General features: G+C 51.8%; 4 protein-coding genes across 4 annotated transcripts, besides 8 other annotated features; all 4 read right to left on the bottom strand.

The window, feature by feature from the left end:
• Positions 1-379: 379 nt before the first annotated feature.
• Positions 380-1,348, bottom strand: BO97DRAFT_195446 (uncharacterized protein). The gene is made up of 3 exons (XM_025690496.1): positions 1,111-1,348; positions 952-1,057; positions 380-887 (listed from the first exon to the last, which is right to left on the bottom strand). The coding sequence occupies exons 1-3, from the start codon at positions 1,273-1,275 to the stop codon at positions 508-510; spliced, it is 651 nt and encodes a 216-aa protein (XP_025547926.1). The 5' UTR covers positions 1,276-1,348; the 3' UTR covers positions 380-507.
• Positions 1,349-1,390: 42 nt separating this feature from the next.
• Positions 1,391-2,806, bottom strand: BO97DRAFT_408145 (FAD-dependent oxidoreductase). The gene is made up of 3 exons (XM_025695788.1): positions 2,744-2,806; positions 1,942-2,685; positions 1,391-1,897 (listed from the first exon to the last, which is right to left on the bottom strand). The coding sequence occupies exons 1-3, from the start codon at positions 2,770-2,772 to the stop codon at positions 1,552-1,554; spliced, it is 1,119 nt and encodes a 372-aa protein (XP_025547925.1). The 5' UTR covers positions 2,773-2,806; the 3' UTR covers positions 1,391-1,551.
• Positions 2,807-3,256: 450 nt separating this feature from the next.
• On the bottom strand, positions 3,257-4,252 carry BO97DRAFT_460044 (DUF3237 domain-containing protein; the record flags this gene model as incomplete). The annotated part of the gene is made up of 4 exons (XM_025699323.1): positions 3,257-3,496; positions 3,576-3,643; positions 3,741-3,950; positions 4,021-4,252. The coding sequence occupies 4 exons, from the start codon at positions 4,250-4,252 to the stop codon at positions 3,455-3,457; spliced, it is 552 nt and encodes a 183-aa protein (XP_025547924.1). The 3' UTR covers positions 3,257-3,454.
• Positions 4,253-6,021: 1,769 nt separating this feature from the next.
• On the bottom strand, positions 6,022-6,513 carry BO97DRAFT_460042 (uncharacterized protein; the record flags this gene model as incomplete). Its single annotated transcript, XM_025699322.1, has 3 exons — positions 6,232-6,513; positions 6,079-6,158; positions 6,022-6,038 (listed from the first exon to the last, which is right to left on the bottom strand). Exons 1-3 carry the CDS (start codon positions 6,474-6,476, stop codon positions 6,022-6,024), a joined length of 342 nt encoding a protein of 113 aa, XP_025547923.1. The 5' UTR covers positions 6,477-6,513.
• A 1,040-nt stretch (positions 6,514-7,553) lies between these two features.
• Positions 7,554-7,922: a sequence feature (Protein overlapping with rRNA (BO97DRAFT_480426, RAL08768.1) was converted to a misc_feature.).
• A 229-nt stretch (positions 7,923-8,151) lies between these two features.
• Positions 8,152-8,222: a sequence feature (Protein overlapping with rRNA (BO97DRAFT_480426, RAL08768.1) was converted to a misc_feature.).
• Positions 8,223-8,295: 73 nt separating this feature from the next.
• Positions 8,296-8,389: a sequence feature (Protein overlapping with rRNA (BO97DRAFT_480426, RAL08768.1) was converted to a misc_feature.).
• A 139-nt stretch (positions 8,390-8,528) lies between these two features.
• Positions 8,529-8,557: a sequence feature (Protein overlapping with rRNA (BO97DRAFT_480426, RAL08768.1) was converted to a misc_feature.).
• A 126-nt stretch (positions 8,558-8,683) lies between these two features.
• Positions 8,684-9,371: a sequence feature (Protein overlapping with rRNA (BO97DRAFT_480426, RAL08768.1) was converted to a misc_feature.).
• A 528-nt stretch (positions 9,372-9,899) lies between these two features.
• Positions 9,900-13,555: a sequence feature (Protein overlapping with rRNA (BO97DRAFT_480426, RAL08768.1) was converted to a misc_feature.).
• Positions 13,556-13,590: 35 nt separating this feature from the next.
• Positions 13,591-13,674: a sequence feature (Protein overlapping with rRNA (BO97DRAFT_480426, RAL08768.1) was converted to a misc_feature.).
• A 64-nt stretch (positions 13,675-13,738) lies between these two features.
• Positions 13,739-13,787: a sequence feature (Protein overlapping with rRNA (BO97DRAFT_480426, RAL08768.1) was converted to a misc_feature.).
• Between the last annotated feature and the right edge of the window lie 351 nt (positions 13,788-14,138).

Here is a 14,138-nt window from a genome sequence, read left to right as displayed (position 1 = left end):
GGGTGCTTGATTGTGGGATGATCGCTTAGCAGGAATCCATGTTCAACAGCAGTCTTAGCTTATGGCCGCAAGTGAATAAGTGCAGTGATAAAATCTACCATGTCCTATGGCCTCTCTCCGCGTCAGTGGCTTGAGAAAGACTTAAGATGAAGACCAACGTTCTGGTAAGGTACTGGAGACAGATTTAGCGGTGATGTTTCTTAAGTAGAGGTCGGCTCAAGAGACTTCACACACAATTTCTCTCCCTTGTCACCAAGGGAATGCGATAATTGAGACTTTGCGGACCTGCGGCAAGCAAAGAAATCACTGATATTCGTAACTATTCACGGCATCTTCGCTTCTGATACATATGAACAAATGTCAATTCCCTCCAATCAAGCCAAGCAACCGTCCTACCCCCACAGAATTGATGAAACATATCAGTGACTTTACGACCAGCGTCGTGACGAGAGTCCTGCCAGCTGAAGGATACCGGGTGCGAGAGAAAGAGACTTGGATACAACTAGGCTACTTGGGCACCGGAGGTGCATACGCATTGAAGCCCCTGCGAGCAGGAGGTCGAGTAGCCATTTCTAATTCACGCACCTGATTCTCCAAGCGCGTTATCTTGTCGCACGCCAAGCGCAGGACTCGCGAAAAGACTGGCTCGTCCGGATAAGGGCTCTCAGTTTGAAAACAGAGTTGTAAAGCATTCCCCAAGCAAGAGGCGATCTTATCCTGGATAACCATGTCCGTGGTCAAGTCGTAAGCCTTCCGTAGTATATCACCAGAGCTCCCCAAAGGGGTCCGCAGCGTCTCGTCAATTTTTCGATACACGATGGCTCGGAGCGCTGGCAAGTCAAAGTGGTCTGCAACCTTGCCGACGTCGATGTGTGGGATCAGAGGGTCTTTTACATTGGTGAAACTTGTTAGCTCGATTCCCTGTGGCTTTTTGGGTAGGAGAAAACGTACTCTCGACACTCTCTGAGGTGTAGTCTCCAGTGTAAACAAACTCCACCATATGATCAACAATGAACGATGTGAATCCTTCACAGCGATAGGATCCCTTCTGTCCGTTCTGTCGAGAATCAGTCCGCGTCAATATAGCCAGCGACTTAGAGGGATTACTACTGTTCCTTCATCGCACTCGGCGGCAATGATTGGTACTTGGGAAAATACGATTCCTTGGTGTACCAAAATAGATTTATCGTCACAAACCAGGCGAAAATCGCAATTCTTGCCCAGTTTGGTCATCTCGTACAGTGTTGTTCCTAACAGTGGAGTGCGAAACGACATGGCTGGAGTTGATGCTTGTCGGGCGACGAGATTGACGCGTCACTCTGACAAGGAGAACGAAGGAAGGGAAATACACTGATGAAGTAAGGTGGGGGAGGTGCGTGCTTCATGTCGTCAAGTGAATGAATGTTGTCTATGGCAGTGTCGTGCCTAAGGCTACCACTTGTGCCGAACCTCTATCTCGTATAATCGTCCTCTCTTTTTACCTTTAAACTAACACTCCCCAGACAGAATATGCAGCAACCCATAAATACAAGCGCCAAGAATATATCAAATCTAAGTTTTGCTCTGCTCGATACACGCCAGAACCATTCGCTCGACACGATCCGCAAGACCCCAGCTCAACTTGAACCCGCTCGGACCAGCCCCGTAGCAATGAACGACAGGAACAGACTTCTCTTCATTCGTCATACCATTCTCCGCTGTATCTTGAAAGACAAGACGATCTGTCTCCAACCGGAGTCCGCCACGCCGCATCGGACGTCGAGCGACATACACCTCTCGAACGTCGAATCCCAGAGCCGGGCTGCTGGTGTCTGCCTCTCCTCCAAGAAGTTCAGGACAGAGTGCGGCGGCCCTCATCAAGATAGACAGCGTTGCGTTCTCGGAAATAGAATGCGACCTAAACTATCAGTATTGACAACGAGAGTGAATCGGCATACGCACCAGTTCTTCGGCTCCTTTGTGCCGCCTATAATCGTGCCTCCACCAAGGGGCCTAGGAATAATGACTGTAGTCGACCCATCAGACCAATGATGGCTCACAGTCTTCTCACACCGGTTAGACACCGCAATGAACTGTCCACGCGAGGGGAAAGAATGCGGATCATTGAAACCACGACCACTGGCATTAACGATCGCAAGGATATTCCGGTCTGGTTCGTGTTCCCGAGACACGAAGACCGCCTCTTCAAGAGCAGCCAATTCTCGGTGTATGAATTTCACGCCAAGCTTCTTCGCTTCCTGCTCAAGCCATCTCAAATACACCGGCGAGTTCAGCACCCAAGCAGTATACGTTACCCCGAGCTTGACCGTGTCATGTCCCTCAGGAAAATCTTGAGGATCGAGGACGCGGAATCCGGGCCACGAAGCGTAGCTATTTTCCTGCGTGAGACGCGGGTCGAAGTAGGCCGGGTCCGCCACGTCGAAGAATTCCACGCCAGGAACGAACTGGACGCTAGCCTCGGGATGCTTCTCCGACAGTCTTTGGAGTTCGGTATAGGTTTCTCGCATCAAACCCTGCTCGAGACGGTCCGCTGGCTTGGTGATGGGGACCGGTCGGAAATGTGCCCCAGCCCATGGAGAAGCATAGTCGATGTGGAAGTCGCCGGGGGATTCTCTGGATATGACAGTGACGGGGTGGCCACGCTGGCCGAGGCGTATGGCGCAAGTCAGTCCGATGACTCCTGCCCTGAGGTATATCTTAGTGTTGGCATTCCGTGGAGCAAATGCATCCAAGCGAAACTCACCCGACAACGATGATTGAGCTTTGATCCATGCTGAGATGGGTGATGAGAATAATTGAAGAGTTGTGCGAATGCAAGTACAAAAGGTGTGGCATGTTTTCGGTGTCTCAATCTAGTAGCCCCGTGACCTGCATGACTCACCATCGTGTTTATTCACCTCCAACATCCATCGCAGAAGCTGAACGCAGAACCTTTGCAAAAAGTCAGAACTACGGATTACAGTTCTCTGCATGGTGCGATACTTTCTTATGCTCCATTGAGTTACTGTAGGGCAATATCGTGTGAGTCCATGAAATTGAACTAAAGAGTTGGTCAAAGGACATAAAACCATAAATGTTGCTTGAAAACATGAGTAGGCCTTAATTCACAGAAGGTTACTGTCGCCAAAAGAACAAATGCAAATAAAATTGTAGCAAAGCTATCTGAATGCCTCGCATCCTCGTACCGTTTAAGAGTGGCGCCGGCTGGGCGTCCAATGATGATCGGACAGTAAACAGTCACAGTTCCAGGAGCTGACTATATACACTGCGCAAGAAATCAAGAGGCACCGGTGACAACCTAGCCATCCTTTTAAACCCAAAATTTATAACGCATCACCGTCACAATGAAAGTACAACCCTTCTCCCCACCCAAGCTATACCCATTGTCCCTCCGTTCTTTTAAGACCAGCCTTACCAATTCATATCACCGAGCAGAACTCCATACAATGCACCTTCAAGCATCAACAAACGTAGTCGAGTTCCAATCCGACGCCATCTAAACCCCAATCAGCACATCACTCACAATCAACCCACACCCCCCCCAACCAAATAAAGCCGAAGACAGGAGAACTCACATTCCAAGCATCAATCCTCAAAATCGACGTCCCATTTACATCCGCAGCATGCGTCAACACCCCGACCGCTAAACAAATCCATCAGCAACCAATCCACAACCCTAATCCCGCTCAACCCCCCCCTTTTTCATCGCTTGATAAAAACCCATAGAGAGAAGTACATACCCACAACATTATTCAACCAATAATACTCACGACTACCGGTCTCAAACACCAAGCGCAAATGCAACTGCCCGCTCGGCGCCTTCGGCCCAGAGGTCTGGATGAAGATGTCGGCGCCGTCGTCGGTGCGGAGGTTGTAGCGGGTGTCGGCGGAGAAGATGCCTGTGGCGGGATCGACGAGGCCCCAGTCTGCGCCTACGTCGAGGATTTTGCCTGTTTTTTATTATGTCAGAGGTTGAGGTGGGAGGAGAGCATGGTTGGTTTGCTGTGGTGGGGGTGGTACCTGATAAGCGCGGCCCGGTGAAATTACCACCGACGATGGGGATGGCTTTGCGGGTGCCGTGCGGTCCCGGTGAGAGCATGAGCGTTTCCGTGCATTCCACGTAGGCGGTGTAGAGGAAGGAGAGGGCCGGGGCTGGGGGTTGCACCGTGGGTTGGACTTTGGCGGCTGCGGATTGGGTGAGGGTGAGGGTGAGGGCGGTTGTGAGCCAGGTTGCTAGGGTTGGGAGGTGCATTTTGCGGTGAATTGAGGATTTGTTGATTCTATCAATGGAATAGGAAGTAGGGTAGTGTTCAATTGACCTTCATTGGGGGTATGTGAATATTTAACAATCTTGATACTGGTGCTCGATCTATAGATACCTCGGGCTGTAAGAGTTGTGGTATCGCTGTATATCATTACATGTCGTTTACAATGCCCCTCAGTTGCAGGCAAGTGCCGTCCATGTAGCCGATTTGCAGACAGAATGAAATCATTTTCTTCACAGGGGCGATCGGTGCTCGATACGGGGTTCCCCGCGTTTCTAACCGAGAAGCATTTACCCCGCATTTACTCCGCACTGTCTAAGCGATACGCATCAATGGTGGTGATAACCTTGGGGTTGAGCATGAATCTGCAAGCTGCTTTGGTCAGATTCATCTTTGAAAGCGAGCACAGGCAGACAATAAAACACCAAGAGCAGCACCACCAAGCTTCTCCCTGCGATGGAGCGTCGAACGAAACACTCCCCCTTCCGAAGAACGAACAAGCATCCTGATCCGACACGAAAATTCCCTTGCACGCCCCGAGACCACCTTCGGAATCAAGCCGACTCAAGTTTCTGTCGTCAGAATCTTATTGAAAAGAATGTATCGGCTTGTCACCGCTGTCGTGTGGCCACGGTCCATGCTGTGGCATGGTTGATAGCTGCAAGCGTGGTGAGGATGGAAGGCAGTGTGTCTTCTATGATGGGTGGTGGCGGATTTGATTGTTGGAAGATGAACGAGTGCTTACTGCTCTTCATAGCTGATTCCGCGTAGATTTTAGTCTTGGATTGAAGAGAAAGTTTCAGTGGAACCATTCGTCAGCCCTATAAGGCTGACAGTCGCACAGTACCACCTTGCTTGTCCGTCCTCTATACCGCGACACAAGACTGAGACAAGCCAATCAGTGAGAGCTGTCTTACCTGCACGGACTTTGCGCCATAGTTATAAGGACCTTGGGATTGGGAACCTAAGTAATTCAAAGCGATAAGACAAGTCAACCTCAACCTCTCCCTCTAAGCCTCCTGGCGAAATAACCCTTCAGGATAGCTTTTCCGCATTCACCCGAAGGCAGCGCCTACAGCGACAACCCCAAATATAGCAGCAAAACCCAGCAAGCCAACCAGAAGGGAGACCAGATTGGGTGACAAACACGAATTCTCCAAGTCACGACAGTGGAAGCCAGCAACAGTTTGTATCTAAATCCGGCTTGACAATGAGTCATCTCAGTCCTCGTCACCTTGGATCCAAGCCGATGAACCGTTCGCATCAGGGAGTATATCGACGACGAACCATGAAAACCGCGTGGTATACGGGCGGGAACCATAATCTAATCAGCATGGGATCTAGGCCCCACCCCAGTGAGCTTCGTATCCGTGGGGTCTTCAGTACTAGAGAAATTACTTGGTATTCAACTCCGGCTTGAGCTTAGATCGATTAATCTGAACAGAAATCTTGAAACCACTCGATTTTATACTAAATAACGATAGTATAGAACATCAGGTGTGTACCAACACCAAAGTATCCATCACCGGTCTGTCTCGCCACATCAGAAAGCTTTAGTATAAGATCAGTATTAATGCAACCAACACCCATGCCCAAAATGAAATCAAGAAAGAAAAAAGAAACGAGAGAAAGAGAGAGAGAGAGCCGTCAGTCAACTCCCAACCGCACAGCCAGCCATCCAGCCCCGGACTCTCAACCCCATCCACGCAACCTCAGCACTTCGGCAATTTCTTGCTCGCTTAATATCCCATCCTAATCAGCCACTTTTCCAAACTAAAGGACCAGCAAAGGAGCCAGAAAAGGAACGACTTACAAAATCCCGCGCACGGAACAACTCCCTGATCCAGCCGCCGCACAAAAGAAGAGCCCGAGGGTCCAGTCCTCAACCATGTTCTAGGGGTAGATGTTAAGCATTATTACGAGATATGGATAAAGGAAGGGTGATGGAGACGGGAGGCAAGCGTACTCATCGGTGAAGACCTGACAGGTAAAAGTCACCTTACTACCCTTGTTGAACGAGCCGGTGACGGGTGCACAACCCGCGGGTACATTCTTGCTGTTCACTTTCGCGAACAGGTTGCATGAGACGGAGCCGACGGTGCTCTGCCGGCTTTCGAGATCAGCCTCGGGTTCCGGATCGGCTTCGGGGGTTGGGGTTGCGAGGATTGCAGCTGGCAGGAGACTGGCGAGGAGGAAGGATGTCAGCTTCATTATTTCGGTTCTTTATGTTGGTAGAGTTATATTTATGGCGAAGTGGAATTATAAACAAGCTGATGATTGAGTGTCCGAATTGTAGAGGATTTTTGGGGTTCTTATACTTGATGGTGGTGAGAGTGAGAGTGGAAGTGCCTTCCGATCTGGGTAAGTCTTTTTTTTGGTGAGGGTAGACTGGGCTATGCTCGTACTGCCTCGCATGATCTACTTGACCAAGACTGTGATCCAGGGTAGCCCTACCGTCAGCGTGATCCAGGACCCCAGCTCAAGCGCGGTTCAGTAGCTCTTCCTCGAGTATCCGGTGTCGACCCAGGGCTCGAAGTCTTGGCGCTATCCATCTGACTAGTTGTACACGAAGCACCATAGGGGACCCATAGACCTTCATGGTGAAAAAACGTATTCGGCTGCAAATGGTATGTTAATCAATTTAGAGCATGTTGGATGTGGCTTGTCACTCTTGGCGTGGTCTGGACATTTCGACTGGAAGTTATCATGCGCTCTACGGAATACGAAGTGCGTATCTTGTATTTGATCAGGCCTCGATTGACCACCCAAACGCCGGTATGTGGGTGTACTTTATCTTTGGTGAAGAGCATGGATATCCATAGATTTTATAGGCTGACTTCTATCGGGGATTCCCAGTGTCTGTGATTTTGGGGTGGATGACATGGAATAAAATTGCCGATGGGCGTATGCGACAGCAATGCTGCTTGCACATGCATGCGACCTGACTCAAATGTCTTAGACGGGCTTCTGCAACATTATCCTAGGTACTTATCAAAGCTTGGGTTCTCCGCTAACAGCCCGGCCTCTACATCATCACTGCCGACCAATCAGCGACCGCAGAACCAGATTTAGTCCTCAACCCCCACCTAGTACCATCCCGAGCGTCACCAGCAGCTCACCAGCGCGGATCATACCTTCTCACCTATGTCCTGCGGTAAATTCGGATCGAAAGATGAAATCGCTCAAACCTTGACCTGTCAACAATTCCTCGAGGTCCTCCACACCGGCAGCGGCTCCAACAGCGGTCGCGAAAGAGAGCACCACAAAAACGGAACGGCCACCAGGCCCTTAGGTCCTGGTAGGAAGCTGTCCAAACTTTAGTTCGCGAATGTCCTCGATTAACTGAATTATCTTCTCAAGTTTCGCCTTCATGTTCTCGTTGTGCTGTCGTTGCAGGAGCAAGAGAGCCTTGGTGGCGCGCAGCTGGTCTTGCTTCAGCTCGACCAAGGTCTCGAGGGTAGCGACAGAACGTTCGGTCGCCGTCGGTAAAGATCCGTCTGATGTGAGTTGTCTGAGAATGTAACGCAGTAGGTCCTCGAATTCATGGCGGAACACGGCAATCCAAGTCCCTAGCGTTGTCAAGACTGCGATGGCGGTTGCCATGAAGGTTATGATGTGAAGCAGTGATTCATGTGTTAGGATTTCCAGATTGGAAAGCTGTCACTCTTCGTGTGGGCTGTGTGAGAGGAGTTGAAATTGGAGAAGGATCCGATATCTGATGCTCATCCTTATGCTGCAAGTTGATCGATGTGAAGGGCGTGAGATGCGAAGGCATGGGGTTAAAAAGTGAGTTGAGGGTTGGTTGCAGAACGTCATCAATTTGCTTTAGACGGAACACACACCCGTAGCTAAATCGGTCCGTATTGCTTGTGATCTTTACCTATACCTGTTCCGACTCCTCGTCATCTTGTCCTATGCGTATCAAGTACCCCTTCTGCCGCGCTTCGGCTACCTTGCCTGGTAAAAAGGCCAGGAAGCAAAAACATACAACAGAAGGGATTCGCTGGTGGTCACCCACCCAACTACTAACCTCCCGGCGTGTGGCTTAAGTACGGCTGAGCGGACGGGAAGCCCTGTTTTCCACACCCTGTGGTCGTATGTGACTTATTGAAGGCAAGCCCTCTCTATATAGGATTCATCAATACATATTAAAGCAATAGGGGCAATTGGCGCCTTCCCTTAAGTCTAAGGTCGGAAGGCAGTTTGGTTTCCCATCGCTTATGGAAAACATCTTCTCTCACTACCTCTCTTCTCTACACTCACCTTCGTTGACAACATTAGCAAAGTTATTTCTGTTGTGTATACAATACATTCAATAGCTTATTTATTCTTTCCTTATTTTGTTTATGTTTCTTTTAATACCCATCTGGGTGAGGCTGCTAAAGTGTCGCGTGACCAGAGTGAGCTAGCGAGTCTACTTTGGTGTTGATGCTTATTCCCACGATAGCCTCGTTGTTGTGTCCAGCCATGTGACGAGCGAGAAGATTGATTTAAGGGCGGCTTGCTTCCCGGGACGCAGTTGCCTGTAGCTCTGCAGCTGATGCGCGACAAGCTACCAGCGGTCTCTCGCAGACGTCGACGATCGACTTTATCGGATGCCGTCCGTAAGATCAGACTGATTGGCAAGAAAATAGCCGCAATGATATACCTTGGAACTGTTCGTCGCAGAGAGGCGGTCGCTTGGGTAACGGAGTCATGGAAATCTGGTGTCGGGGGGAGGAAGAGCGCGTGCGAACCATGATCACTGCCGGCCGGCTTCAGGAAAGCCACCAACTGCGCACCGCCATCCACCATCACATCACCCAGATAACCTCGACCGACGGTGTGCCCTTGGATCAGCAGTTCGCCAACTGAGCCGATGGGCATCAAGCGGTCGACGTCCGAGGGACCGACAACCCACCCAACACAGCCCGTGGTCCAGCCGATGTCGCGCGGATCGCTCTCCAGGGTGATTTGGTTCTGCACCGTTGACAGCACGCAGCATTCAGCCGGGCCATAAACATTCAGCAGCCGGACGTGCGGACCCCATGTATCGATCTCGCTTTGCGACATGAGCTCACCACCCCCAATGACCGTACGGAGGGAGGGAAAGCTCGCCGGCTTGAACTGCCGGGGCAGCAAGACTTAGTCTAGTTGACCCACCACACGTGGTGATGAAACAATAATCTACCGATGCAAGACAAGGCTATCAGATCGGAGATCTCAGTGGAGTGAGATCTACCATCTAGGCCAAATCTGCTCAAATTCTCCGAGAAGAATCGTCCCACTCATCCATCCTCTGCTGTCATAAATAGTTGCAGTCTAGCGCTGCAGATCGCGCGTCATCCACAATAATGGAGTCATCGGTCAGAATCTCGCCAGAAGGAGTCCTTGAAAGCGACGCCTCTGTCTGCCTCTGTTTACTTCATTATAGTGAATATATGATTGAAGAGTGTCAGGAAGCTGAAAGAAAGGGGGGTCCGGGGGTTCCTCCCCGGGATACAACTCTGGTATGTATTAGGCTGAAGTGTACATGTATATCTGGTATAGACTCCCACTGACAACCTAGTACTACTTTGACATGGCCGCCCCAGACTCCACTGCTAAATAAACAAAACTCATCTCGTCCAGCTCCGTATCGCACCAAGTGCCCACGTCGACCTCCGTCCGCTGCGTCGAATTGCTCTTCATCTCCGCCTGCAACCGCAGCGTGGCATTGCTGCGGGCCGAGAAGGAAGAGATAGCCGTGAAGAACGAGGGCGCGCCGGCACTGCTCCACGCATTCTCCGGCCAGGGAATACTCAACACTCCGGAACCACCCTGCTTCCAGTCGCGCTGGCCCGAACGCACCTTCTTGTCGTCGAACTCGGCGTCCCAGGCACACCAGCCGACCTGCGCGGAGCGGAATTGGGCCCAATCCCAGGTCTCGACGACAACGACCAGCCCCGTCGGCGTGACATTCTTGACATACGTGCGGACCTTCCACTTGTCCTGTTGCTTCTCCGTATTCGGCGGACCGAGGTCGAATCCCGTAAACCACGCAATGGCCTGAGGGCGAGACTTGTACGCTTGAGGGAACTGGATGTAGAAACTGCTGAGGTTGCCGGCGTTGTCGGTCATCACGCGGGTGTCGCACGTTCCGTGGTGGAAGTTGACCTCGTTGTCCGGCAGCGTGAGCCAGGATGAGCGTACGCTGAAGACATCGCCCTTTTGGTCGCCGGCCACGTTGATCTCGAAACCAGTCTTCTGGACGTTGGCGACATTAGTTCGCCCGCGAGCCCAATGAGGATCGCTGATCAGATCGACCAGACATAGGCCGTGGAGCAGCCGGGGGATATTCTCGAATGGGATGTCGAACTTCACGGTCTCGCCCTTCGAAAGTTCGCCGGGGATGTGCTTACTGTTCCAGACCCCAGACCGCGACACTCCGAAGGCCGCAGACTCGGAATCGTCTTCCTGTGCACGAGGCTGATCTTTCTCTAAGTCGCCCCAGACAATGCCCAGGCGCCAGACTGCACCGTGTGTGTCGTCACTGCGGCCGATGAAGCCCTTGACAGTGCCCTTCTCGAAGGGGGCGTCGAAATAGATGGTTGCGAGATTCTCGTACTCCACCTGATCGCGCATCGCCGAGGTCTGCCCTTTGGGGCGATTCTGCGACGCCACGCCCTCCAGGTGCCGCCCGCGGTTGGTGTAGAGATAGAGCGCCACCACGCGGGTATCGCCTGCACCGCTGTTGGGCCTGTTGCCTGTCTCGATGGCTGCAGAGGTCACCCGCTCCCCGCGCGCGAAATTGGTGAGTTCGATGAACGGTTCCCTCTCGTGGGCCTTGCCGCGGGTGAGAATCAGTCCATTGGCGTAGTGTACGATGACGGCTCCCAGAGCGCCCTCAGCTATCTGCACGCGCACGGAGGTCACCAACCAATCGGATTGGAGGAAGTCAATGTTATTGAAGAAGGTGCCCTTGGTTTCCGAACCAACGGGCTTCGTGACCTGAAGATGCTCTCCAATGAATTGGCGGTTTCCGTGTAGCGCCACCAACGACTGCTTCTCTTCCTCATTGAACTGGGTCTCATCTGCAAATAGCTGCCGGGCTCGCTTGGCCATCTCCGCTTGTGCAGCCTTCGCCTTTTTTTGCGCTTCGGTCAAGACGACGGCTACGCTCCCATCCAGGGGCGCCTTGTTGTCGGGATTTGCCTCCTCAGTCCATTCAATGACAGGCACACGGGTCTCAAACACCAGTGGACTCTGGAACGGCTCCACGTGATCTTCGTCGGTCGCGACCTTGGGATCTTTCTCGATCAGGTCGACTTCATTTACAATGCGGGCCATCTGCCGCAGAATGTGCTTGCGACACTCCTCCAGTCCCGCAAGATTGGCGGTAAAAGGTGCTTTGTCACCCAGGACTTCCTTCGAGGTCACCTTATCCTTCGGCCAGGGAACGACTAGCTTTGTCTTGTTCTGAATGGCGAAGATATCTGCGCCGATCTGCTTGTGCATTGCCTTGTAAGTCATATACGCCTCCATCAAAGAGTTCGTGTACAACTGAGCATTCTCATACTGGAGCGGCGTGTAGCTTGCCGGCTTAAGGCGCACGAAGCTGCGCAGCGTGTCATACTTGGTCAAAATCGCGTAGATACGCTGGGGGCATTCGGCCACCAGGTCAGGAAATCGGGCGGCAGCCTGCATGAGACTTTTGATATCCCATTGCTGCTCCATGGGTTTGATATGGCCGCCACCGGACCAATTAACCTGGATGGTGGTCTCGGTGTTTGTTTCAATATTCGCGCGTGCCATGTTGACTTCCGCCTCGGCCTTGATATCCATTGGGCCTGTAGTGAACGCGACTTTTGCCGAGGCGGCGATATCGGTTTTCTTAGCCTTGTTGAGGATCTTGATACTGACAATTGCGTTGAACTCGCCACCTTCCAGAAATCCGGAGATGAAACTATCCCCATACACCTCGCGGAAGATATTGGCGTCGACAGAGCGCAGTGGATTGAACACCAGCGCATCCTTGAAATTGATGGTTTGGTTGATGACCTTGACGTTGAGGTAGTAGTTCAGATCGCTAGACTTGAACTTATCCGAGTCAATGAACGCTCCGGATCCAGAGCCACCAATCTTGCCGGCCTTGATAGACAGACTTCCGGAGATGGCCATGTTGTCGGTCACATCGCTAAGGCGATCAACGAAGCGACTGGTGTAGGTCACGGTTTGGCTGGGGCCGCGTGCAGCCGTAGGATCGAAGATGTAATCCTGCTCGTTCTCCAACATTCCACTAAACCGCTCGACAAACTGATTGGAAGCGAGCATCTTCTGCACCTCTTCCTTAGAGTACTTCTCGGTCTGTACGGCCCACTCGACATTCTTTCTCTGTTCCTCGCGCCTTGCCTTTTCCTCTTGTCGCTTCTCGGCACGGCGTTGCTTTTCTTCCTCGCGGGCCTCCCGCTGCAGTTGCTTCTGATATTCGCGGTGCTCTTTCAGCCGTTCCCGCTCCTCTTTCCGCTCTTCTTCCCGCTCACGAGCTTCGGCCTCCACCTCAGCAGGTGTCAAAGCAGAGCCCGGATTTCTCGTTACCAACGGGCCATATTGTGATGCCTTGCGAGGTTTCGTGAGAGTGAGCTCTTTGCCTGAGGACGTTACGGGGGCGGGCCCACCAGCTGAGGACGATCGAGCGCGAGTCGCTGTTTGAACTTTGCTGCTGCTACTTCTAGGCTTAGTGGCATCACCCGTCTCGACAGCTGTCTGATAAGCATCAGCAGAGCCGGTTTGAGCATACAGCTCAGCTTGAGTTAGTTCGATTGTCGTTGGTTCATTTGTGGCTGCAGTCGTATCGTTTGTTATTTCCGGGGTCTTTGCTGGGGGTTCAGATGTCCCGGAGGGAGCCGATGCAGTTTCAGGTGTCTTATCCTCCGCCTCTGTCAAGTCGTCTGTTTCCGGGGCCTCTTTTGACTCTTGATGCTCGCCAATGGCATTGCTTTGCGGCTCAGCATCCTTCTCTTCCAACAGCTTCGTGGTGTCTTCCGGGGCATCTTTCCCCTCCGGAAAAGGTGCACTGTCTGGCTTCTGCTGAGGCCTCTGCTTTGGAGCTTCCAACATCTTCTGTTCCTCCGCCACAGGAGTATCGTCAGAACACTCCGAGTTAGAGGTAATGGTCATGGCCGTTCCATCTTTACTCTTTGAGGTGCTGCTCTCCACTACCTTCACGTTCTCATGCACAATCTCCCTCTGGCGAGACCAAGCACTAGGCTTGCCCATCGATTGGACCAGGATCCGCATTGTGGTTCCATCTGTATCAACACCGATCAGGTCTGCCTTGAAAATAAGACAAGAGCACATGACAAACCATTTGTTACAACATTCTCCGCCCGGTCGGGATCAACCAGGACCGCATCATCAACGCAGATTTGCTGTGTATAGGAGTTGAATCCTACGAAAGCCAATTGTCAATCTAACATACTGCCAGTAACTTCGCTTAGAGCCGAGAAGTTTACCTTGACCAATGCGCATAGCATTGTTGTAAGGGGCGAGAAGTAGCGCCATGGTTGGACAATGGTATTAGAGCCTTCTTGCCTCAAGCCGCCAAAGCAAGAATGCAGACTGGAGATCTAGACCAGTCCTCGGATCATCAGCTTCACTTTATATGTTTGTATGTATCTCTTACGCGTGACCGTTTTCGATGGCGATTTGCGCTCGGACGTGATCTTGCCACGGCGACGGGAGGAAATTCGTGGCGAGCTGAAACCACGAACTTCATTATCGAGAGCAAATAGCCGACGAACGCATATTTTCTCTTCTGTCGCTTGATATTTCTCGTATTGAAGGCGTGCAAAGGAGCTGCGAGCACCGCCACCGCCTCTGCCGAGGCTTTCTCGCATTTTCAGCTCGGATCGG

This window comes from Aspergillus homomorphus (assembly GCF_003184865.1).
Source record: "Aspergillus homomorphus CBS 101889 unplaced genomic scaffold BO97scaffold_44, whole genome shotgun sequence".
Classification (NCBI taxonomy): domain Eukaryota; kingdom Fungi; phylum Ascomycota; class Eurotiomycetes; order Eurotiales; family Aspergillaceae; genus Aspergillus; species Aspergillus homomorphus.
This window is presented reverse-complemented; position numbering and strand designations above follow the sequence as displayed.

What these genes read in the sequence shown, in the direction of transcription:
- BO97DRAFT_408145 (XM_025695788.1), bottom strand. Translation starts at nt 2,772, where the DNA reads ATGGATCAAAGCTCAATCATCGTTGTCGG. An exon ending in AGCTCAATCATCGTTGTCGG is followed by an intron (nt 2,686 to 2,743) that starts GTGAGTTTCGCT and finishes GATATACCTCAG; the next exon opens with GGCAGGAGTCATCGGACTGA. An exon ending in ACAAAGGAGCCGAAGAACTG is followed by an intron (nt 1,898 to 1,941) that starts GTGCGTATGCCG and finishes CTGATAGTTTAG; the next exon opens with GTCGCATTCTATTTCCGAGA.
- BO97DRAFT_195446 (XM_025690496.1), bottom strand. Translation starts at nt 1,275, where the DNA reads ATGTCGTTTCGCACTCCACTGTTAGGAACAACACTGTACGAGATGACC. An exon ending in CCGAGTGCGATGAAGGAACA is followed by an intron (nt 1,058 to 1,110) that starts GTAGTAATCCCT and finishes GATTCTCGACAG; the next exon opens with AACGGACAGAAGGGATCCTA. An exon ending in CACCTCAGAGAGTGTCGAGA is followed by an intron (nt 888 to 951) that starts GTACGTTTTCTC and finishes CCAATGTAAAAG; the next exon opens with ACCCTCTGATCCCACACATC.